At 37.7% G+C, this 25,057-nt stretch overlaps 1 protein-coding gene across 3 annotated transcripts; it reads right to left on the reverse strand.

The window, feature by feature from the left end:
• Positions 1-1,642: 1,642 nt before the first annotated feature.
• TRA2B (transformer 2 beta homolog) lies at positions 1,643-24,520 on the reverse strand. Of its 3 annotated transcripts, none has more exons than XM_081086242.1 (10): positions 24,238-24,485; positions 18,027-18,298; positions 12,957-13,090; positions 11,805-11,967; positions 10,148-10,336; positions 8,316-8,431; positions 6,585-6,668; positions 5,260-5,319; positions 4,527-4,600; positions 1,643-3,389 (listed from the first exon to the last, which is right to left on the reverse strand). In XM_081086242.1, exons 4-10 carry the CDS (start codon positions 11,835-11,837, stop codon positions 3,379-3,381), a joined length of 567 nt encoding a protein of 188 aa, XP_080942368.1. In that variant the 5' UTR covers positions 11,838-11,967; positions 12,957-13,090; positions 18,027-18,298; positions 24,238-24,485; the 3' UTR covers positions 1,643-3,378. The 3 variants fall into 3 exon arrangements, with proteins under 3 accessions (XP_080942368.1, XP_080942366.1, XP_080942367.1); XM_081086240.1 differs by lacking the exon at positions 18,027-18,298 and adding an exon at positions 10,586-10,705 and having other exon boundaries at positions 24,238-24,470; XM_081086241.1 differs by lacking the exon at positions 18,027-18,298 and having other exon boundaries at positions 24,238-24,520.
• Between the last annotated feature and the right edge of the window lie 537 nt (positions 24,521-25,057).

Below are 25,057 nucleotides of genomic sequence, written 5' to 3' on the forward strand. Positions count from 1 at the left end.
TGAAGGATTTGAAAGCAAAGATATGATTTACTATTTAAGACAATTTCAATGCTCAGTGGAGAATGGATTGGAGGGGACATGAATTCAGACTAGAAAGATAGCTACCAATTAGGCATCACAAATATATCAATGAAGATTTCTTTTATTCTCACCCGAGGATACTTTTTCGGGAGAGTGGGAGGGAGAGAGAACATCAATGACACATCGATTGCCTCCCAAAAGCATCCCGACCAGAGGTGGGGATCACACCTGCAACCCAGGTATGTGCCCTTGACCAGGATTCAAACTTGGGACCTATTAGCCAGAGCATCAATGAAGATTATTGATTGTAAATAATAAAAATCAATGCCAGTTGATTTTGTAAATAATAAAAATCAATGCCAGTTGACTTAAGTGTTTTATGTTTTAAGAAGCACATTTAAGGATAGCCAGGTTTGGAAGTTTAATTCCTCTACTATGTGAGGCTTATGTTCACGAGGTTTAGGTTTTTGGTTATATAATCAACACAGACCTTAGCTGGTTGGCCAAAGCAAATTGCTGATGTGTGCACTTCATTGATAAATCCAGTTGCATTCATCCTCAAAAACACATTCTATAAAGTTTTTATGACATAAATAAAATCCTATTTATCCTGGGCAAAACTTTGCCTAATTCAGAATTTCCCAAGCTTTGTGAAGTTTAAATACTGATTAATGGGAATGATTTCATTTTGAGGCGTGTTTTCTTTATGTAACAGAATTTACAAACATTTCAGAGGGCTTGGGGTCCTCAAAGGCCTCCCAAAATTATACTGTTGAGACTATTTTCTGACTAGTGTGTTCACGAAGCCCTTTGCATTACAGATTTTCACTCTTTTAATTCAGTAATCTCCAAATCAACTTACATTTGGTTTCATCTTATCCCTGCAGCTATTAGCAATATATTGATAGTATTGGCATATAAAAATCCTGGTTCCTTTGCCTTCAAATATTTCACGACTAATTTATATTATCCATAAATTATCTGCCATGTTCCTCCTCCCATGATAATCTATGGCAATTACCCAAAGGACCAGTTTAGAGTATGCCAAGTTTCTTCCATGAAACCAGATACCACCACTATAGCACATGGACAACAACTTCAAACCTTTAATCTATCCCTTATAATCAATCCCCGCTTCCCTTTCTGGATCATTTTACAACTCAACTTGTATAAGCATGTAAGGGATCTATGTATTTATATTAACAGCTACCAGAAGTACAAGAGGCACACACCTGAGACACACTGCTGAGTAAAGTTTGACAAATTAAGGCTTGCAAATATTGTCTATGCTTAATTAACTATATTTTTAATCAGATTAGAGGCAGAATGGCATAATTATGAGTACTGTGGACTGAGATTGCCTATGCTCTGATCCTGGCACTGGACCTTTAACAGATGTTTGACTTAAGGTAAATACATTATGATTGCTACAGACTAAATGAATATATGTCAAGTGCTTTGTAATGTACATTGGACATACTAAAAGTATAGGCATACCCTTTTTACTGCATTTTGCAGAAACTGAGTTTTCAACAAAATCAAAGCAGACTCACCACCAGCAAAAAGACTTGAAGGTTCAGGTGGTTAGCCTTTTTTATAAGCAATAAAGTATTAAGGAATGTACATTTTTAAGAAAATATTTTTATTGATTTTCAGAGAGGAAGGGAGAAATAGAAACATCAATGATGAGAATCATTGACTGGTTGCCTCCTGCACGACCCCTACTGGGGACCGAGACTGAAACCCTAGCATGTGCCCTTAACCAGAATTGAACCCAGACCCTTCAGCCTGAAGACTGATGCTCTATCCACTGAGCCAACCTGGCTAGGGCGGCGTGTACATTATTTTTCTAAGACAATGCTATTGCACTTTATACGATCACAGTATACCATAAACATGACTTTGTTATGCACTGGGGAAAAAAAATCCACATAACTCACTTAACTGTGATGTTCTATAAACAAACCTCTGATATGCCTGAACTAAAGATCAGCAGACTGCCCAGCAGTGGTTGAGTGTGGACCCATAAACCAAAAGATAATTGGTTCAATTCCTGATCAGGGCACATGCCCAGGTTGTGAACTCATTCCCTGGTGGGGGATGTGCAGGAGGCAGCTGATTGATGTTTTACTCTGCATATCCATTTCCCTTCCCCTCTCTCAAATCAATTAAAAGATCAACAGGCCAACAAAATAGCCTACCTATAGAAATTTCTGCAGAAATGGCCATTTGCATAAAATTCAGAAGAAACAATACTGAGAACATGCATTTCAGACACTCTCAGAATAAGGGTGAAACTAGTTATTTAATACAATGCCAACCCCCAAGTAGAGAGGATCGTTCTGGTTAAGTAACTACTCCTAGGTTAAAATAAAATCTTTGTAAACTGAATTGTACCAGCACTTTACTTTTCATTTGCATTTATTTAACACAGTTCTCAAAACATTTGAGTGAAATTGGGCCTCCTCTGGTATGCAAAGGACCTGAAATAATATTTAAAAAATGAACAGGCAGTCTTCAGTTCATCCACAACACAGTAGTGTTTCTTTCTCCAAATTCTGAAGCACCCAGTTTCTTTCATATAGTCTAAAAGCTAGAACAAGAGCAAGAGCACATTTGTGGTGGAATGTATTGTCACTTGCTGATAACCAGTTGAAATACCATCATTGAGAAATAGCCTTTTTAAGCCATACATTGTGCCACTCTTTCCCTGCTATATAATACAGATTACATAAAGGCTGACAAATCCACATTAGTATAAGCATTAAGCATTTGCTGTATTGAAAGATTAGTTCTAATACTAGCAGTACTGAGTTACAGAGCATAATTTTTAATATTTAGTTGCAGGTATATTAAGTATGGTAGGTTCCATGGACTAAAGGAAAATGGACATTTTTGTCTTCAAATTTACTATTGACAACCTAGTCTGAACAATTCTGCTAAGCACTGATGTTAGAAAGAAAAGTAAAAATCAAACTTTATTGTTGCTTTTTGCCATTTGGTAGCATTTTACACACAGGCTTCGATCTTCAGAATACCCTGGATTCAGTAGAAAAACCCTTTAAATGAAGTTTTGTACAATAAAAACTTCTCAGCAGTCAAAATTTAGACTGTAAAAAAATACATGCAAAACATACTTTTCTGAAAACACTTAACTTGGAACAAAGCACCGAACTACACAAATGCGAATGAGAACAGCATTTCAACTCCACCAAAAGTAGTCATCATAAAAGGTGTAAAAGTCACCTAACTTCACTAGGCACTGTTCACTTTTTAAACAGGAGACAATAAAAAATATTGTCCACAAACAATATCCAAACTCTAAGATAGGTTTCAGAAAGCCTTCCACTTCATGCTTTAATAGCGACCTGGAATTGAAGAGAGAAAAAAGGGCGCATTAATTCTGAGAACTGATTAGCAAGTATATTTTACTGAGAATTTTAGAGTGATCTGTCATTCAGACATTCCTATATACCAGATTCTCTTCTGTGAAAATAGAGGAAGACTTTCACACAAGAGTCACTCTAGAAATAAATCAATGTGAAACAATAGAAATAACTGGGAAGTAATTATCAACCTGAGCTAAGTAAGGTTAAGTCACAAAGATGTTCCCAAGATGTGCAAAAATTACAAGCACTAGTGCTACAAATGGTGAAGACTACCTACAGACACACACGCATACACACTTTATTTAAATAAATATATTTCTTATTGATTTCAGAGAGGAAGGGAAAGGGAGAAACAGACACATCAATAATGAGTGAATCATTGATTGGCTGCCTCTTGCACTGGGGATCGAGACTGCAACCCATGCATGTGCCCTTGACTGGAATTGAGCCAAGGATCCTTCAGCCCACAGGCCAATGCTCTATCCACTGAGGCAAACCAGCTAGGGCTATATTTACTATTTTAATTAGAAACTAGGTTTCAAGGGTTCTTTTCATACCATCTGGAACCCTAAAGTTTGCGGGATTATCTATACTAATAAAAGGATAATATGCTAATTAGACCAGACATCTTCTGGACAAAGCCCTAGTGGCAGGGGCCGAGGAAGAGATGGTTAGGGGCGATCAGGCTGGCAGGCATGCGAGTGGTTAAGAGCCAGTGGTCCCGGATTGCGAGAGGGATGTCTGACTGCAGGTTTAGGCCTCATCTCTCCTGGATTGGAGAGGTTGCAGGCCAGGCTGAGGGATCCCCCCAACCCCATGCACAAATTTCGCGCACCGGGCCTCTAGTCTATAATAAAAGTGTAATGTGCTAATTAGACTGGATGTCCCTCCAGACGAAGCCAGGGCTGTGAGGGAAGCCTGGGTCCCGGGTGCCAGAGGGAAGGAAGGCCTACTCTTGCACAAATTTTGTGCACTGGGCCTCTAGTACATAAAACTAATTGAATGAACCCCTTTTCTGCAGAAGAAAGTTACTCTGCTGTGGTTTGGCAAATTAGGTAGGGCAAGCCATATTATCACAATATATAAACTAAATAATATATCAAGACAAAAACTTACGAGGTGAGTATGATCGAGATCTGGAACGTGATCTATATCCTCCACGACTATAGTAAGGAGAAGGTGACCGCCTTCTGTAAACGAATGTCAAGACCATTTAAGATCCCAGAGATCACAATTAGATGAAAAGACATAATTATGCACAGTCCTTTTATCAGTTTCTAAAACTAGAAGGCTGCCATCAACCCTCGAAAACTTTGTATTAGTCCTGGGATTTCAAGGTCTGATCACTCAATACTACCAGAAGTCAAATACTCCTTGCTGTTTCATCCATTGATAATGTACTAACCCATTTTAAAATCTACTAAATATGAGAAAATAAGTCTTTTCCACTAATCCCAAGCACGCCCTCAAAATAAATTTCACTAGTGTATCAAAGTGATTTCAATTTGTTAAGACTGACTTAAGTGTTTAACAGCCAACAAAGAAAATGTAGCAAAAGAGAATAGCTATCAGGAATAGATACTAAAAATATTACAGATCCTTATCAATGACCTTATACCCATCATTATCTTATTCAAGTACAAAAATGATACCGAGTAAAAGCTTAACCAATTTCTGCAAATGCACAAAGCCATGGCCACATCATTTGGGGTCAGTTACAACATTTAATGAACTTCATGCAATCCAATCTTGTGCGATGCCACATAATTTAACTACCAAAAGACTAGTAATGGAGCCTTCATGTGAGCCGTTTCTACTATTGTAAGATTTATAACCCTCTCTGTCATACCTGTAAATCTGATCCCTGTCTTGAGCAGCTCTCCATCCTCCTCCACCTCCACCACCTCCTCTGTAAAGGCAAAAATTCATTAATTTTAATGAGTTTTTGAAAGAATTTTCAATTCATGAAGTAAAACAAACATGTGAGATATGAAAGCTAGATTCTTGTAAGTAAAATGATAAAGAGCTACCTTTGCCATTCCTTTAATAAAATGGCATAGAGCTCTCTCTGGTGGCTAAAACAAGTATTAGAACAAAGAATATCTCTAAGTAAATGCTCAAATTAATTAAAATAAAGATCAAATCGACCACTTTAATATCCTCAGCTTCCATAAGCAATCCCTCAAGTGCTATTTAATGCAAAAATACTCTAAATAAAATGTTGTCCAAAATAAGATGCTGGACAATGTGAGAAGCACCCTATGGCCTCACTTCCATAGACATTAAGACACCAACAATTATCAATTTCATAAAACATTATCAAATAGGTTTTTTTTTTTTAAAGAAGGTATCTACACCCCAACATCACACCAAGATAAGGCATCGTGGATTACTACTGTGGCAATACTTATTACACAATTTACATTCTGACAAGGCAGGGCCTCAATTATTGCTGCTGCTAAAATAAAGGGAACTTGTACTTTGTTTTGATCTTTTTTCAAAAAGATCTTTTGTTTTTCAAGTATGATAGGCATAACCCTACCAACCCCATAAAAATTTGAAGTTCAGTAATGAACAAATTGTTACTATTTTTCTTATATAAATACTTTTATGGACTCTTCCAAGAATCAGCTTTACCTGCCTTTTAGTGCATGATACATTAGCTATACAAAAACCCCCCACAACTCTGCTTTATAAAGCATTAACTTTCAAAGCAGTTTATTTTGCTTTAAAAACAGCACTTTAAAAAAGGAGGAAAAACTGAAGTATGGTCTGTAATTGTTTCCGCCATGCTCCAAGTATACAGATTAATTTAAAGAGAGACAAAACCTAAAAATCTGGTTTAAAAACTAGCTCTGGTTATCTTGGTATAAAAAGTAATGCTTTTATTAAAGGTGACAAAAGTTATAATGCTTAAGTTATGCTGCAACTGAGGCGCACTCTCCCTTCTAGGACACCTGCACCCACCTTTCCGTTTTCCCTCTTTCTCCCCAGGCATGTTACCTCTGCTTTTCTCTCTCCTAAGCCTCAAGGGCTACTACCTCTGTAACTTTTTACATAAACTTTCTCTTATAATTAGGTGGGGTGAAAAAAAGTTTCAACTGAGATTCAGAAAAGTTGTTGCTTCAAGTCTTTGGCAACTTAAAACTCAACATTTTATTATGGTTAACTTACCTGTATGATCTGCTATAGTAGTCCCGATCATCATAGCCTCGATCGTATCCTCTGTCGTAGTAATCACGACGGCGTGAGCTGCCACTGTGAATAGTATTAAATCTTTATAAAATACTAAATAGCCTTCCCTATTTTTCTAGACATGACTTTTTGCTGTTAAAAAACTGTTTAGAGATTTATTAACAGCAGCAGAGGAATGTCATGCTCATTTGGTTCTTAAGGTTAACACAACCTACACAGCCAAACTCTATAGGACATGACTGGGAAATTGCTTCAAGTATAATCTCTTTATCCTCTTCTGGGCAAAAATTCATAGGCTTGTTAATTAACTGGGAAATGAGTATTACTCTCATGTGAATTCTCACTGATAGTGAATAAACAATGCCCCCCCCTGTAACAATGTACATAAATATATATTTTAAAATATATTTTTTATTGATTTTTAGAGAGAAAGGGAGAGGGAGATAGAAATATCAATGATGAATCATTGATCGGCTGCCTCCTGCACACCTACTAACTGGAGATTGAGCCGGCAACCCGGGCATGTGCCCTTGACCTGAATAGAACCTGGGACCCTTCAGCCCACAAGCGCAGGCCAATGCTCTGTCCACTGAGTAAAACTGGCAAAGGCGTACATGTGGCTTCTTACCAAGAGTTTAAAAATTTATAATAGCCCTAGCTGGTTTGGCTCAGTGGATAGAGCAGCCATGAGCAACTACGGCCCGCAGGCCAGATCCGGCCCGTTTGAAATGAATAAAACTAAAAAGACCGTACCCTTTTATGTAATGATGTTCACTTTGAATTTATATTAGTTCACACAAACACTCCATCCATGCTTTTGTTCCGGCCCTCCAGTCCAGTTTAAGAATCCATTGTGGCCCTTGAGTCAAAAAGTTTGCCCACCCCTGGGATAGAGCGTCCGTCAGCCTGCAGACTGAAGGGTTCCAAGGTTCAATTCTGGTCAAGGGCACATATCTGGGTTGTGGGCTTGATATGCAGTAGGGGGAGCCCAGGAGGCAGCCCATCAATGATTTGCTCTCATTGTTGATGTTTTTATCTTTCCCTCCCCCTTCCCCTGAAATTAAAAAAAAAAAATAGTGTTCTTTAAAAATGGGGGAGCACACATACTCTACTAACATGCTTTCAACTTCAGCCAATTTGCCAATCCCACATTTTCACCCCCCCCCCCAATCATATGGAGAATGCAGTTTTGAGACTGGGAGTTCAGCCTATTAGAAGATGGCAATTATGGTGCAATTCTCTGCCTTATATAAGATCTTTATACTTAAGTTTTTAAAAATGACTCCAAATTAGAACTTTCTGCATAAGAACTATCTTATTAGTTCAGTCCATGTTTTCCACTCTGCTTAAGGAAACAAAAACTAAAGAATGCACTCGAGTATGATTTACACAAACTTGATTTTAACTATAATGGTTAAGTTTCTATTCTGGGGAAAATTACCCAAATCAGAAACATTTAATTACCCAAGCAAAGCTGAATATATGGCATTTCTTTATGATACAGTGGGATGGGATCTGTGTAATGGTGTCAATCAGAATTTGTGCCACAATCAGAATGTTTCCACAGGATATGTATTACCAAATAGTTAAGAAAAAAAGGAAAATTATTTATACCATGGCAAGATTAGATGAAATGCCAAAGATTTCCCCATAGCACATGGAAGTGAACAAATTAAATCAATAAAACTTCTATCTTGAAAATAAACTTACTAGGTAGGTCTCCCCATATAAATTCCTGGTGTTGGGGTATGTGGTCTTTTGGTTATAGAGAAATCAACTCTGATTCTACGGCCATCAAGCTCCATTCCATTGGCACGCTCTTTTGCCTGATAAATAAATAAATACATACATAAATAAATACACACATAGTTGTTATATACATCCTGGACAGTCACAAACTATCCAGTAGTTAAAAAATAAAGTCTGACTGGATGTTTCAGTTAGATCCATTAATTTATTTCAATGTTGATAGAACATCATGGCCCACAACTTTACGTCGTTTCTCCTATTAAATTTTTAAAAGGTAGTCATAAAACTCAGGAGAAAAGTTTATCAAAAAAGCTACAAAGGTCAATTTAAATCAGGTAATTGAAGTAATTGTTATTTTTAAAATGGCTGGGGATAAGATTTCATAAGTGTATATGAAATTCAAATTTTCAATGGCCACAAATGTGAAGTCCCAGCCATGAATTTACAGGTTGTCTATTGCTGCTTTTGCATTACAATGACAGCACTGAAAAGTTGTGACTGATAGTCCCCCCCTAATGGCTCACAAGGCCTTAACTATTTAGTAATTTTTAACTAAAGTTGATGGATCCCTGCTATGGAAGCAAAAAGCTGGAATGAAGACAGCTACATAAAGCTCCTTCATCTAGAATATACAGCAATGAAACTTCAAAGCAAAAATAAAATAAAAAACCCTATTCCAAAGACTTAGCTGCTGTTTGCCCACCATTTAAAGAACACCCTTTCCATAAGTAGATTTTAACTTCCAATTATGCTTTTTATTGTTTGAAAGTTTAAGCCCTCAGAATATAGTTTCTGGCACTACTGATTCAGATATAAAATATTAGTATGCTATTCTTCAGAAAGCTGTGTACTGTAGCAGAAAATTAGGGAAATAAGGCCTATGTTACTAGTAACCATGGGAAAAACCCTATTTATATGTTTGGAAATCCCTTAAATATCTTAAATTGTAGTCTATCCTAATTACTTGCAATTAGCTTTCCATTCTTCCTTTAGCAGTTCAGGTTACTTATGGTTTTCAAAAATAAGTACAGTTTTCATAAATAACCATGTAATTTTACCTAGAACTGAATTCCCAATTTCAATATTGACCTAAGATGGTTTATCACTGTTTCCCAAGCTTTTCTCTTCTTTATACCATCCCTTGGAGATGACTCCAGCTATTATCCGTATACAAATAAAGTCCAAATTCTTAAAATATGGCCCATATTCACGCTGTCAATGTTCACTTTTAGTCAACATACTAATTTTTTTTACTTCCAACATTCTGCCTGAAGTCAATTAACATTTAAATATGAACCAGATCCTTTTTGAGTCATAACTATCAATTTTAAATATTCTTCATTGTAGAAAATGGCTCAATGCAAACACTGATAAGATAGTCTAAAGAGTATTAACCTTCAATAACTATACCTAGTATGTATATCCTATCTGGAACCAGTCATGTATGAAGTGCTGCCCTCAGGTTTTACTTCAAAATAATGTGGTGGTGATGTTGGGTGACTGAGTTAGAGGTATAGCAGGCCAGAAGTATACTGAAGTGGGGCATAATATAACCAGTTGCCCTAAGTCACACTTTGTTATTCTGTATATATTTGAATTTTTCCATAATAAAAGTTTGAAAAAGTTCATTATTACTGGTTTCAATCTTTTCCCAGAAGTTGCATTTCCTGTAACTCAAGCTACATTTACACATTCTACTTACAATATTAAAAACCAAAGTTGTCCTTCCTAAAATACTTGGAAGTTTATAATAGGGCTGCTAGTTTACAAGGTACAGGCAGGCTTTTACTTACTTCCTTGGCATCATCTACATTTTCAAAATATACAAAGGCAAATCCTCTTGAACGTCTAGATTGCTGGTCATATACGATAGACACATCAGCAATGGGGCCATATTTAGAGAATACTTCTCTTAGATCTCTTTCTGTAGTGTACAAGCTCAATCCAAATACTCCAAGACAACAGTTGGGATCAGGATTTGCCTAAAAATAGAAAAATAGATTTTAAAACTTTGCCATAAATCAAATAAAAAGGAAATAGCATAAACAAATTAGCCAAAAGTGTCACTACGAATAAAAGTAAACAGACTAAATAAACACTTTAAAAATGTATGTGTTACAGCAAGTGCTGCAAGCATGTTTAAGAATGGGCAGAAAGGCCCTGGCCGGTTTGGCTCAGTAGTTAGAGCATCGACCCACAGACCGGTTAAGATTCCGATCAAGGGCACGTACCTCCGCTGCAGGCTTGATCACCGGCACCGGTCGGGGCGTGTGCGGGAGGCAACCAGTGGATGTTTCTCTCTCACATCGATGTTTCTCTCCCTCTGTCTCTCCCCCTCCCTTCCACCCTCTCTATAAAACAAACAAAGAAACAAACAAAAATCAATGGAAAAGATATCCCAGGTGATTAACTAAAACAAACAAACTGTCAAAGAATTACAACAGGAGCAATTTTAATCTTAGAATTAAGTAGAGGGGGGTAAGGGGCACATACTATTAAAAAACAAACTAACTCTTTGGGGGGGAGATTAGAGGGCAATTTTGAGTGATTCACTTTCTAGGAATTTATTTTAAGACATGCTCACATAGCCTGGCTTGTGTAGCTCAGTGGTTGAATGTTGGCCCAGGAACCAAGAGGTCACCAGTCAGGGCACATGCCTGGGTTACAGGCTCGATCCCCAGTACAGGGTGAGCAGGAGGCAGCCAATCGATACCCCTCTCACTCATGTTTCTATCTCTATCCCTCTCCCTTCCTCTCTAAAAATAAAAACAAAAAGTTCACACAATCAGAATAGCATTGTCTCTACAAGCCAGATAAATACATGATAAACTAAAAATGCTGAGTTAAAATATAGGGAATGCTAGGCTTGATCCTATTTTTAGAAACAAACTATTCACATACACACACAAATTAAGTCAAAGATGTGCACTAAACTGTTAACAGATATTAAACAGCTTGCTTGCAATCATTATAAAAAGTGAACCACATCTTGATGACATTCCAGTTGCCATAATGAATTTACCCCGTTTTCATTTATTTACTCCAAATTCCACTCCACTCTCAAAAACAAACACACACCCTACAAAATCATTTGGATTATACAATGAAATCACAATATAAATACACTAAATGCCATCTCATTTGGAACCTCTCATGGAAGACAAGAAAAAGCCTTACTACCCAAAAGAAACTTGCTTACAATTAAATGGGAAAGCATTATGTAATAGGTATTAATAACCAACACAGAAAACTTAAGTAACATAAGTATGGAACAGATACATAGATGCTATATGATCTAATGTACTAATATTATAACAGTAATGCATATGGAGGTTTATTTGATGCTCCATTGTCAAAATCATTTCTAACTTCAAAGAGATAGGACTATTAAATTAAGTGGTTTTAGACAGTCTATTGCTTCAAAAACACAGAATATATTTTTCATCATACCCGATTCCCGACATGACGTCTGCGAGTAGACATGGGAGAATGACTGTGGCTATGACGCCTCCGATAGTCTCGACTGTAAGACCTGCTCCGGGATCGTCTATGGGAGCGAGACCGAGATCGTGATCTTGTATAATGCCTTCGAGAACTTCTTCTGGATCTAGACCTGCAAAACAAAGGCTCCAAAGGTCATGACTAAATAGCTGACAAAATATGGCTTTCAATTTTTTTTAATACTCTAGAGTTAAACTCCAGAAGACAGAACACAATCCAGGCATATACTAGCATGATACCAAATGGGTGGAATTGATACCCTTTTTTTGTATTAATAGTCAATTCAACTGTTAGAGTTCCAAAACCATTAACTCTCTTCCAACCTTTCTTATTAAAAAAATAAAGTGAACACATTCAATTATCTTTTGAAAATCTGGAAACATGCATCCATACTAGCTTAATTTGTCTCCCTCTCAGAATACCACCCTATTTTTCTGCTTCTCCCATTATGCCCACCATTCACTTAAGGTAAAATCACCATCATAGTAGCTCCCCTCTGCTGTGTTTTAAAAGCAACCAGTTGCTCTTAACTAGATAGAGTGATGATATGAATCGTCATCTAAATCAGGATGGACACATTATAAGAGAGAAAAGGTATGGTTAATGATGCTTCATAACAGGCATATAATCGGGCTGTCCTGGGCAAACCAGGATGTATGGCATACTTTTGACCAACATTTAAAAAAAAGTACACGTTATTACTTTTGCTTTATACATACATTCAATATAATACTAGCCTACACCTATTAATAAAAAATTGCAGTTACTGAAAGCCAATGTTCTGCAGTATATTTGCAATAAGTAGGTTACTTATACTCAATTCTGAAGAACTGGTACTATTACTAACTTGCCTTTATATAAGGAAGCTAAGGTGGAAAAAGGTTAAATAGTCTGTCCAAACCAGAAAAAAACAGGTAAGATTTGAGGCCTAACTCAAAAGCCCAGGCCTTTAACGATTAAATAGCCTTCGGTCTTCTAGAACTTATGATTAACTTAATTTCTACTAAGGATTATACAGGCCAACAAATAACCGAATCCTCTCTATCTTCCTAGTTTACAAAGTTCACACCAATTTCAAAGCTAAGAGCAAGTCTTTCTTACCTAGATTCAGATCTGGACCTGGACTTTGATCTGGAACGCCTCGAATCTTCCTTGGAGCGAGACCTTGCAGGGGTATGCCTTGCAGATTTCCCAGATCCATGAGCACTTCCACTTCTGGAAGCAGAACGGGATTCCTACACGTAGATGTCAAAAGTTTAATTTGTATACTTTCTGGGCAACTTTAAAAACAAATAAGCTGCTGTGAAATAAATGGTGAGGGAAAGCAATCCCCTTCCAAGGTAAGAAAATATAAGGGCAGGAACTGAATATACCCAGTACAACAGTTGCATTGCTCCAATTGACATAAGTCAATTAACTTGAACTTCCACCTTTTTGGAGCAGGAATAAGTTAACTGATCCACTTTCTTCAGAAAGGGGTGTCAAAGCCAAGCAGCTGAGGGATTGTCCAAGGATTGTGTTTAGGGAATGTTACTCCATAAAGATTAGGGTGGAAAACAACCTTATTAAAAATAACTATGACTTTTATCCATTATACCTATTTCAATCAAGTTACCATCAATAAAAACAAAACCCTATGAAATTCATAAAACTTACTTTTAAAATGCTTTTGATTTTTTAAGACCTCAACTTTTCAAATTGTTATTCAGTGGGAAGAGAGACAAGGACAACCTTTTTCAAATCCTAGAGAAATGTAGAAGCCTAGTGGAAAGCAAGGACCAGCTTGAAGGACACCAGACAGTTAAGACCCTGTTCCATCTAATCATGGTGGGAGGCCTTGGAAGACCCAGAAACAAACCAGATGGGAGCTACAGCAGAAAGATAGTCAATTGCACAAAGGTAAGAAAATAGAGAGGATGCCAGAGAACTACAGCTTCCTCAGTTAAATGGAGATGAGCCAGGGCAAATGGGAAGTTAGAAAAGCTATCTAACGTACCTATTAAAACCAGAATATTAAATTAGGAGCTTCTAATCTAGGCTTAGAAAGGGAATCCAGGAATTATATGTAAAACCGAAGTCTAGGTATATACTATATACCCATAGCTTTCCCAATCAAAGCTAGGATTAGCCAGTAGGTAAGTGGCACAGAAGGAAGATCTCTCTCAGAACAAAATGGATAAATAGGATAACCAGCAGTTCACCAAAGACCAACTAATCAGCAGAAAAGGCATACATGTATAAGTAGTAATGGAACCAGAGAAACATTCTGCCAAATGAAGAAACAAAAAATTGGGTAAGAGAACACCCACACTTACACTACCGACAGCTAAGGCATCATCAAACAAGACAACCTTTATTTCAAGTTACCAAATGTTAGGCAAATTAAAAGGCATAAATAAAGTTCAGTGAGTTTTTCCACCCAAGGTAGAATAAAAATGGCCAGATTCAAAAGGAACCAACATTACTGTGGAGGGAAGAATGGATGTTGAAGCTGCTGGATAAAAGTTAGGGACCTCCCTGTGTGGTAGATCTTTAGAATATTCTTGAAAAAAATAGAACAGGATTACTTTTAAGCTACAGCCTCAAACATTTTAGACTACGTTCTAGATTTACAGCACAATGGAGAAAATTTGGAGGATCCTTCCTATGACACCCAGAGAAAAAATTTAAAAATTGAAGATTAGAATAGGGAAGAAGAGTTAACTCAGCCTGTAAAATTAAGTTCTGGTTTCTAGGCCATAACAACTTTAGAAACTTTCCCAACACTTCAAAGTCATCATAAAATATGGTGTGATGTGAGATGAAATGCGAAACTTTCCACTCCTTCCCTCTAGGAGTGATAACAAAGTCAAAGAAATAGATGGTACTTTTGGACAAAGTAATTTTCAAAAATGGGAGCTTAGTTTCTAGCACAGGCAACATCTAACATAGAAGATAGTAATGGAGACCCAAAAGTTACTAAACGCCTTTGTTTACTTCACTACCAGAATGATTATGTCATGGAACAATTATAACCTTTAATGGAAGCCAAAGAAGAAAACTTGCTCTGTAAGGAAGCAGAATATGGGTGCTTCACAATAAGAGTTAAAAAGATTACCAACAAAGTTATGCAGTTAATTGGAACTAGTCAGCATAGGGATCTAAGTAGAGAGGGTCAAGATTCTTGTTTAAAAAGCCTCTTGCTTTAAAAAAAAAAAAAAGCCTCTTGCTTTATTAAACAGAACAGCCTTATTCTAAGCTGAAATGCTTTTTATTAGTCTGTTCACTAAGAGATAGTAATTCTAAGCCATATTGAGACTTCCCCCACGAAATTCTAACAGATCAAGAATTTTAAGAATTCACGCAGCCCCTGAAACTACCTGGCATATATATTTTGTGGGCAATTATTTCTTTAACCAGGAAAGGGGGAAACACCAGAATGCAAAAATTTCCCTTTCTATACTGATACTTGGTTAGGTTAACATATAAACAATGCCTGCACCAACTGTTCTCACCAGGAATATCCTTAAAGAAGTTAAACCCCTTTGTAGTTATGTTGGCCATTAGCTGGCTTGGAAATACATGCAAGGAAATTTAGCCTGTCTAGAAGAAATGAGATCTAAAATTAAATTACTAGCCAAATCTAAAAGCAGAGAGTTAACTTTAAACCTTAATCCACAGGCAAATCTGTAAAACCAGCTGGGAAAACCCTCTACACAAGGAAAATTTCAAGTCTACCCTCAGCTGACAAACTACTGGTGTCAACATTAAATCCTACCAAAAGAAGCACTACTCTGAACCTCTGTACCTCAAGGAGAAGAACCATGAACTAAGATGAACATATTAAAACAAAGACAAAAATTCCCTGAAAACCTCTTGAAGAATTCAGTTGTTATGAATTAGATGTCAGTCACATAGTAACATACAACCTACAGGAAACATTATCAGGAAAAAAAGTTAGCCTTCCAACAGAACACCTTATTTCTCATTCCCCTATTCTGAGAAGGCAGTAGCTTAGAAAACCTTTGAAAGTTGACAGGAGTGGGAATAACCACCCAATTGCTACATTTCTTCTGTATTATTTTTTAAAGACTGGATGCAGCAATTTGATTTAAAACTGACTCTTGTAGACCTACAGTATTTAAAAAAAACAAGTCCCCTATCTGGAGCTGATTTTAACTATTGTCTAGAATTGGGTATCTTCATTTCTTAAAAGCACCACACATGTTTATGATGCTAGTTAAGTCTCACTGACTTAGCCAACCTCTGAAGTGTTATGCATCCTACCTTTTTTTTTTTCCTCCACAAAGGCATCTTCCTGGAACTTTGTGCTATCTCTGCTTCACCTGCACCCCTCCCTCACATTAATCAGCCTTACCTTACTGCCCAGGACAAGAGGCCTGCCCCCCTTCACCCCCAAGGGGAAACAAAATACCTTAATGGGCAAGGTGGTCTAACATCAATGTTTATTTTTGCCCTTTATCTACCTTGGGCCATTTAATCAAAACCTTAAACTGCCCCCCCCCCCTTTGAGGGCTAATTAAGTCTTTTCTCTTTTGGACCTCAAGAACCTTTCAGCTGCCTAATAAAAGAACCCAGGGCTTGAACAGAAATATCCACTCATATCACTTTCACCTCAACTCTCTGCCTATTTGTAATTCAGGATGCAAAGTTACATAATGAATTTAATTATTAGTTTGTAGACAGAATATTTTTTTTTTTTTTTTACAAAGCAGTAATGGGGCAAGGCAAATGCTGGAAATTGTCTCCTGTAAATGGCAATAATTTTCTTCTCCTTGCAAGATACAGAAATAAACACTATATAAAAAAGGCCAATTTCACATTGCTGATAGGCCCTAACATCTCAGAAAATGGGATCCCTCTAGAAATGAAACTTAAGCCACTTTTTCCATGAGCAGTGGATCCAACAATTCTAAGTTTTTTAAAGCTGTAATTCAATTTATTGGGGTAAGATTGGTTAATAGTTATATAGGTTTCGGGTGAGAGGAAAAGTTTTTGGGTTTTTCATTTCAGAAAGGAGAAGTGAGAACCGTGGCTTCTCCAATAGGGTAGAAGACAGCTGTTGGTTGGCTATCATTATTACTTTGATGTGTACTTGTTCCATCCAACTGTAGGCAACATCATTACAATCATCTGACTCTTCTATTCAGCTACAACAAAACATACAGAAAGGAAAATGACAGAACTTTTAGATTTATTCTCCCATAAGTGGTGGGAGTGGAGAACCAGAAGAAAGCTACTTTATAAACCTATACCTCTTACATCATTATAATAGCTAAGTGTTAATAGCAGAAAATGAGAAAAAGAAATAAAGCTGATTTTGGAATGAAGCACCTGCTACTATTGCCATTTTGAGTTAGACATCCTGTTCACTTTTACGTGTGACCCACCTTATTCTAAGGGAAGCCACGGTGTTTTTAGCAGTAACCCTTCTCATTCAGCTGGAATAAGCATTAAACAGAAAAGAATTAAGAATCATCCTTGTGAATTTAGCACACATGCACCTTAAAGTTAGGACCTAAGTGGTCATAGCTTTCCACTATTGCCATCTGTAAGGAAATTTGTTTTCATAAATGCCAAAAGTATCCTGTTCAATGCTTTGCTTGGATTTTGAGGGCTTGGTTCTATAACCATTCTCATGACATTCTTTAGGGAAATTATGACAACATCCTATTATATGGGAGTAGGGGGAAGTAGGTTTACAGTTGTTCCTATGGAAAAAAATAATACAAACTTTCCTGCATACTCAAAACTGTAAACCTACTTTTGCCCCACCCTGTATATTTGCTTAGTACTTAAGATAGGGGTCAGTGCATAGTAAAAGTCCAGGGGGGTGGCAGAGACTACCAGTTCCAACTCTGGAGGTACTTATTCATGTCCCTAGGAGCAGCAGTTAGAAAGACGAAAAAGTCTTGAGGAAACATCATGAAGCCAACTTTTACCCATGCTGGAAAGCTCATTCCTGCCTGGTATTTGACTACAAAGGGTTATTTTATAAAAAAAGTCGCATTTCAATATAATTTGACTAAGAAGTTAAAATTAGAATTACCTAATTTAAACGTTCCCCCTGGAAGGCACTTCTTTACCCTGTATATATTTTCTTCTATTAAACAAATAATGCATGCATGTTTAGCAAAATATACAGGGACACATAAACAGACTAGTAATTACTTAGCGTAGTGCTTTCTGATTCCAGATTACTTCTTATCTTAACTTCATTTTTATTTCTTTTCTTCATTCTTCCGTTTCAAATTCTGACTTCTTTCATCTTCCCCACTTCACACAAATTGCTCAATATTCTACAAGTGGGACTTCTGGTCTGATAATTAGCATGCATTCTTTAATTTTTTCAAATTTCAGCTTCACTTATTCCTGAGCTTCAAATACTCATTTATAAAACTTGTCAAATGACGACTTCCGCATTTTCCTTCTTCAACATTAACCTTAATAGAAAAAGAACAGGATGAAGAATATTTTAAAACTCCAGGATAAAATCCAGTGCCAAAACTGAAACTAGAAAAAAAAAAAAATCCCTTGTTTTTGGATTAAAAAAATAATTAAAAACACCTAGAATATGCAGCTCAAAAACCTGAAACTATAGTCTCCTGCTGGTTCTAATAAATATATGGTAATCAATCTCATTTGTCATGCTTAAGTTGAATGTGAAGTGCGCTACTGAACATTTACTGTTCATCTAACATTTTAAGAACTAAATCTCACACTTCTTATTTTATCCATCAATTGAAAATATGTTAAGTGTCAAAAGAACAACTCCAGTCAAAAAGTGACACGTAAATACAAAAGTGCAAGAAAGGAAAGCATGAACAATTCATTTGTACAATCATGACAGGGCTCGGGGTAGGAGAGATTTACAAATTGTGACTTGTCTTATAAGGTCAAGAAATGTACTTAATGTCACACATTTTTGTACCATATGTCTAAAGAGCTCTATAGAAAGACAGTGTCAGGGAATCTGAAAATTTGGATTATATTTAAGTGTTCAATCTATCCCTAGAAAACTGCTCTAGTAAGTCTTTATATTCGGAATGGTCCAATTACTAAATTTAAACTAAAACCAAGTCAACCAACTACTACATTCAAGTGAAGGAAAGCAGAACAAATTAGAGTGCAACATTGGTATTTTCAAATAATGTTGTAAACTCGCCCCCCTCAATGAACAAATATTAAAATCTTCTGCAGTCCAAAGGAGAAATTTTACTTTTTTAAAGGTGGCAATATGGGGAAAAGTATAGCTCACCTCTTGAAGTTACTAAAAATATTTAACATCAATATACTAGTGTCTGTTCAATACCCTAAACAAAATATTGTCCTCATAAAACATCCTAGTTTTCCTGCATTTCATCTTACGTCTTCTGTTTCACTGTCAACAATTTCCTCTCCTAGTTTTATTTTCTTTCTAGGAAAAACAAAATTTCTTAAAAAAAAAAAAAGTCTTTATACCTATCTGGGCATAAAGACTGCCATGGCTATTTGTGGAAGTGCTGTCTTTTCTAAGAAAGTAAGCCTAATTTCAATATAGTTTTAAAAAGTCAATTATTGTTTACTTAACCCAGGAAAAATTTTAAATAGGTTTTCATTTAAGGGAGTCACAGTAGTTAATTTTCTTTTAGGATCCATCACTAAAATGTAATGGGAACTGTTTGCTAGCAGCACAAATGTAATCGTGGAATCAGAACGCCCAAGCAGGTTTCCTCCTAGGGCTCCTAAAGTGTATGTACAGATACAGGACTTTGATGCAGAAGATACTGGCATGGAGGCCAAAGCTCTAGATATCACAACTTATCAATATGGACGCCTTCCTGCTGTTATTACTCCTTCCCAACCTTTCCTCTTTTTTAATTGAACTATAAGATACACTACTAAATAATGTAAATAAGAGGTTTATTTCAACTTAGCTACCAACTGGCCACTTTATAAAACCAAAAGACCAACTATTAAGCTAATTACTTGACGAGATCCTACTTAGAAATAAGCAGAAACTTTTCCCATCCCATCAACAAATTTTCTGTTACAACGATTCTAGAGGTTACAAGTGGAATTCATGTAACATTAAAAACATGCAAACTCATTAGGCTGATTGCAAGGTTAATATTTTAAAAACTGGGAGGGAGCAAATCAAACCTATTATGGTCAATTTTCATATCACTATAAAGACTATTTAATTTTTTTGTAGCCACTCTACCAGAAGATTGGGTAATAGAAAAATCCTCAAACTGAGAATATGGTCTGAAAAAACCCACTATCTGACATGCCTCCATCAGTTTTCAGCCCATGCTTTTGAGATCTCTTGCAAAAACAGTATTCTAAAATTTACATGCATAAAACATTCAGTACTTTCCAGCAAAATCAAGTATGCCTTTTTACTTTCAGAAGACTACCTATTCTTCATCTAATACTAAAGCACAAAAATCAATGCAAAAGAGGGACCTCATCTCATGCTATCATATTAGACCATCTATGTTGATAAAAGTAATAATCTGAAAATAACTCCCAAAATCCAATTCAAAGCAAAGATTTGGGGGAACTTGAAGACTAATCCGCCGTAGTTAAGAACTTTTGTGGCTTGCAGCTTAAAAACAAAACTGACAATACCTAATTCCATGTGGCCCACACCACCCAAAACTAACCTTGGTCAAACACTTAAATTTTTTAAATACTAGTCACCACCCCATCACTATACACTGTGAGATAATACAATTTATGTATAAATATGTATCAACAAATGACACTGCTAAAGTGCAAAAGATAGACAATTGTAGTTCGGTACTCTTGGGCAAAAACGTCAACTATAAAAATACTCATCACTTAGGTTTGGGGTTTTATCAGCCATAAATGGGAATTGGATGTACAAGGGGAATTCCATGTAACATATCTCACCATCTAATTCCTCTCCATTTCCCCCCAACAAAACCAGTATTACTTACCTTATCACTTGGAATTTCAGTTTCACAATGTCACTTTCTAGTTTCAGACACTATCCACATAATTAAAATATTCTTAGCTAACCTGGTTTCAAGACTCATACCTAATCACTCATAACGAAACAAACAAAGCAAACTATTTCCTCCCACTCCATAAATTCAACCCTTTATTAAAGAAAATTGGTGCAATAGCTACAATTTTCTAGAAAAGAATTAGATTTGAGATGTTTCAATTATAAAAATTAGAATTTGGGGTTAAAAGCAAAGAATACACAAAGAATTCAGGATTAAACAGAAAACAATGCAGAATCTCAAGGGCAGCTTGATGTGATGGTATGTATCCAGACACTATTCATGTCTAAAGAAAGTTAAGACTAGTACCTATATTGCAAATAGTCTACAAAAAAAGCCAATATTCTATCAAATGTGACATAACTGTTAAGAGTGCCTGTTATGGCAAAGATGTCAGCCCCTTTGCAGGAAAAAAAAAAGTTTGCAGGCAAGTTTTGGAAATTCTGGATACTTTAATTTGGAGACCATAAAAAAAAGACAAAAAACAAAAACAAAAAACATCTTATTTTTGCATGGGTTTGGCCAGGATCAGGGATCTCAAATCTAATTAGAGACACATTTCTTGAATTTAAATACACTTTGACACAAAAATCCCAGGTAAAGGTAAAAGGTAGATTCTGCCATAAAAGTGACATGAACCACAAATATTCAAGAGCACACCCAACATATACATTTAAAATAAGACAAGGGGAGACACACTATATTAGTTCTATGAGGATAATTTATTACTGCATTACACACACAACATTTCTATTTAGGAGATGAACTACTTCCAATGTCCAAAGGATTGGGGCAAAAAATTTCTGGAGTTACTTTGGGGGTTGGGAGAGAGTGGATTAGAGATTTATATAAATGAGGGTAAGATTACAGCGGAATTGAGATTTGTATGAGTGATTTATTTACATGATCAGTTTGGAATGTTTGAGAGCCTAGAGTGAAATGAAAAGTAATTTTTCAGGCTCCACAAAGAGGCTACAGGCAAGTCCAAGATTACTGCCCTGGCCAAAACCGGTTTGGCTCAGTGGATGGAGCGTCGGCCTGCGGACTGAAGGCTCCCAGGTTCGATTCCGGTCAGGGGCATGTGCCTGGGTTGCGGGCACATCCCCAGTGGGAGATGTGCGGGAGGCGGCTGATCCGGTGTTTCTCTCTCATCGATGTTTCTGGCTCTCTATCTCTCTCCCTTCCTCTCTGTAAAAAATCAAAAAAAGTATATATATATATAAAAAAAGATTACTGCCCTGAAAGCAACTTTTTCACTGCTTTCAGGCAGGTTTTTTTTGCTAATCAGACCTGACTGTTCTACCTCCCAGTCCTTTTTATGGTATTTTATTTAACTGTTCCACTGACCTTTATGGCTTGCCAAGCATTCTTTGCTAGTCCAAACACATGTTTTACGTCTATTCTAACAACTTAAGGTTCCAACCACCAGTTGGAAAGCAAACATACAAAACACCAAACCAAATAAAATGGAAGTATCCCACAACTTCAAGTTTAGAAATGTCTTCCAGGAAAAGTCATGACTCCTGAGTAATAAAGTTTTTTCTTCTAGTATGTAGCTTAAAGTTATTTTATATCTTTCTCTTTCCATAATAATTTAGTGAATACCTAGTCTATGTAATAGCATTATGGAAAACACTAGGATGTATACTCTACTAGAAGAAAATATGCCCGCTTCAAAAAAATTCTAATAAATAAGATGACACCTCTTCAGCTGTCTCAAATCTGAACTTAACCACAACTGTTTCCCTTATGTAAAACATACTAACTTATTTTCTTTTAGGCAAATTTTCATCTCCATAAGCTCACGATCTTAGTAACTCTTCCAGGAATATTCCACTAAGCTAGTCAGTCGTTTTGTTGTCCCTAAACAGTGCAAAAGTACCCAGGAATTGTTTTGTTCAATCACTGAGGACTAAAAATTGTTATTTGCTTTCCAGTACAAATACCAGTGACTAGTTTCCAAAGTATATTCAACTAGTAGAAACTAGAAGTCACAGCTTTCACAATTTGTGAGCCCAATTCAAACTTTCTTACCCTAAGAAACATTCACCTGAATATATAAGGGAGACCTGATTAGTTCAAACCAAATCAAACAGGGTTGGCTCCAATGTTACACAGTAAGTTCACTAATGTGCCAGGAGCTAAGATATTTTTAAACCACCTCGAATCTGTTTTACACGCGTTTGCTAAGATATTTGAGATTTACCTGACAATTAGACTTATTTTAAGGTGGCTCTACTAGAAAGGGGAAAAGTAACAGACTGTAAAAACACCTACCTTATTTCTAGCAAGTTAAAAAAATCAAGTTCTGCGGTGCTTTTTATCATTCTAACAAATTCTCCAAACATCCAAGACTCTGGAAAGCCTTGCATTGTTGCATCTTAAAGCCTACACCCCGAAAGCAACCTTAATAACATGCTGTTTAAAACCTGGGAACTGTTTTACTACTGAAATCTAGTCAACCCGCACCGAACGCCACTCCGGGGAGGTGGAGACTTAAAAAGGAAAAAAAAAAGAAAGAACAGGTACAAGTGATCCACAGAATTAGAATGCCTTGAAACAAAAGAAGTAACGGCGCCATAAATCGTCGTTGCCCGCCAATTTGTCCTATACAATCCCATGGAAAAATATCTACTCCAGAAAATAAGAAAACGTTATTCCTCGTGGTCTATTCTATTGGTATACTCTGATGAGTTTTGGTTTGAAAGCCCTTTCGGTATCAAAGAAAAGCACTCCATTTAGGCCTAACACAAAGCCCGCGCGCCATCTCCTCAAATTAACGGGCCGAGAATTTAGTCTACCTCAGGTTAGTTCTCCCCACCCTAAAAGAAGCCCCCAAGAACACACTAGGTTCCATCCTTGGGGGGGGGGGGGGTCCTTCGTAAGACGGCCCTTTCTTAATCCAAATACCGGTGTAAGACCCCAAAGAACGTGCTCTTTTCCTAACCAAGTAGCCCTGTGAGACGCGGGACCGGCCCGCGTGGACGCGCGGCCCTGCCGCCATTTTGTGCCTCTGGCAGCGCGCCCAGCCCGCCAGCCCAAGATGGCGGCGACGAGGCCTCGCTGGAGAGCAACGGCGAAATAAGATACTGCTCCCCTCCCCCAACACCGAGGGGACGCAGCGGCCATTTTAATCCCCCTTATAACAGAAAAAACCGTCGACTCGGGTCCGAGGCCACCTAAACCTGCCTCTCTGGCCTTCCTCACGAATAAAAACTATTCACAAACGCTTTTTCAATCCGACTCCTCTCCTCCCGGCCTGACTTCGGGGCCGAAGTCGCCCAACTCCCTGTCCGAGGCCCACAGGCCTGAAAAGAGATGCAAGAAGCTGGGACCACACATTCGCCCCCTGCAGCACCTCTACGTACCCGCTCGCCGTAGTTCTGCTCGCCGCTGTCGCTCATGACTCCTAGATGCTGCTGCTGCTGCTGCTGCTGCTGCCGCCGCTGCCGCCGCCGCCGCCGCCCGGCTCGATGTGCTTCAAGCGAAGCTGCCAATCTCTTGCACCTTCTTCACAGAGGCTCGGCCGCAGTCTGTCAGCACCACAAGTTTCCACGCCGCTGAGAACCCGACCGCTCCGCACCGCTGCCACACGGGCTCTAAGTCTCGCGGATGTGACGCAGCGTCTATAATCCGGCTCCGCCCCTTCTCAAAACGCGCGCTTTGTTGGCCCCGCCCCTCGGCGCTGGAGTCCCTTCCCCGCCAAGGCGCGACTAGAACCGGATGTGACGTAACGCCGCCTTTCGTGGGGCCCCACCCCCTTCTCCGTCTGAGCGGGGCGGGAAAGCGAGCCCGGCCGTTGGGCTCCGTGGTGCTGGCCGCGGCAGTGATGCCGCCCGGTAACGCCTGACTCCTTTCTGGAACTTTACAGGGAAACCGCCGTCGGCAGAGGAAGGAGCGGGGGAGATAGCCACCGTTTCTCCTATCTTTCATTTCTTTTTTCTGCTTTCGTTTCTGTTTTTGTGCCTTCTTTTGGGCAAATATCCATGCACTGGGTTCTTTATTTTGCATTTACTTAGCCTTCGTTGTGGGTCTTTCTTTGTTAAATAAACGTTCATTTAAGCACGTATTAAATGCCAAAGCGCTTTCCTAGATCTTGATGCACTGACGTCAATCTCCGAAGAAGTTAGTCAACTACGATTTTAAGTGCTACAGGCATGTACAACTATAGTAATGTCACAAGCAGGG

The sequence above is a fragment of the Myotis nattereri genome (assembly GCF_964212035.1).
Source record: "Myotis nattereri genome assembly, chromosome: 3".
Taxonomy (NCBI): Eukaryota; Metazoa; Chordata; class Mammalia; order Chiroptera; family Vespertilionidae; genus Myotis; species Myotis nattereri.

Bases quoted from the DNA above. Each gene is read 5' to 3' on its own strand.
- TRA2B (XM_081086240.1), bottom strand. From the start codon at position 24,273: ATGAGCGACAGCGGCGAGCAGAACTACGGCGAGCGG. The intron at 10,337-10,585 runs GTACGTGCCCTT...TTCTATTTTTAG, and splicing joins TGATCAAGCCTGCAGCGGAG to GCAAATCCTGATCCCAACTG. The intron at 6,669-8,315 runs GTAAGTTTATTT...TACTATTCACAG, and splicing joins TATATGGGGAGACCTACCTA to TGGCAGCTCACGCCGTCGTG.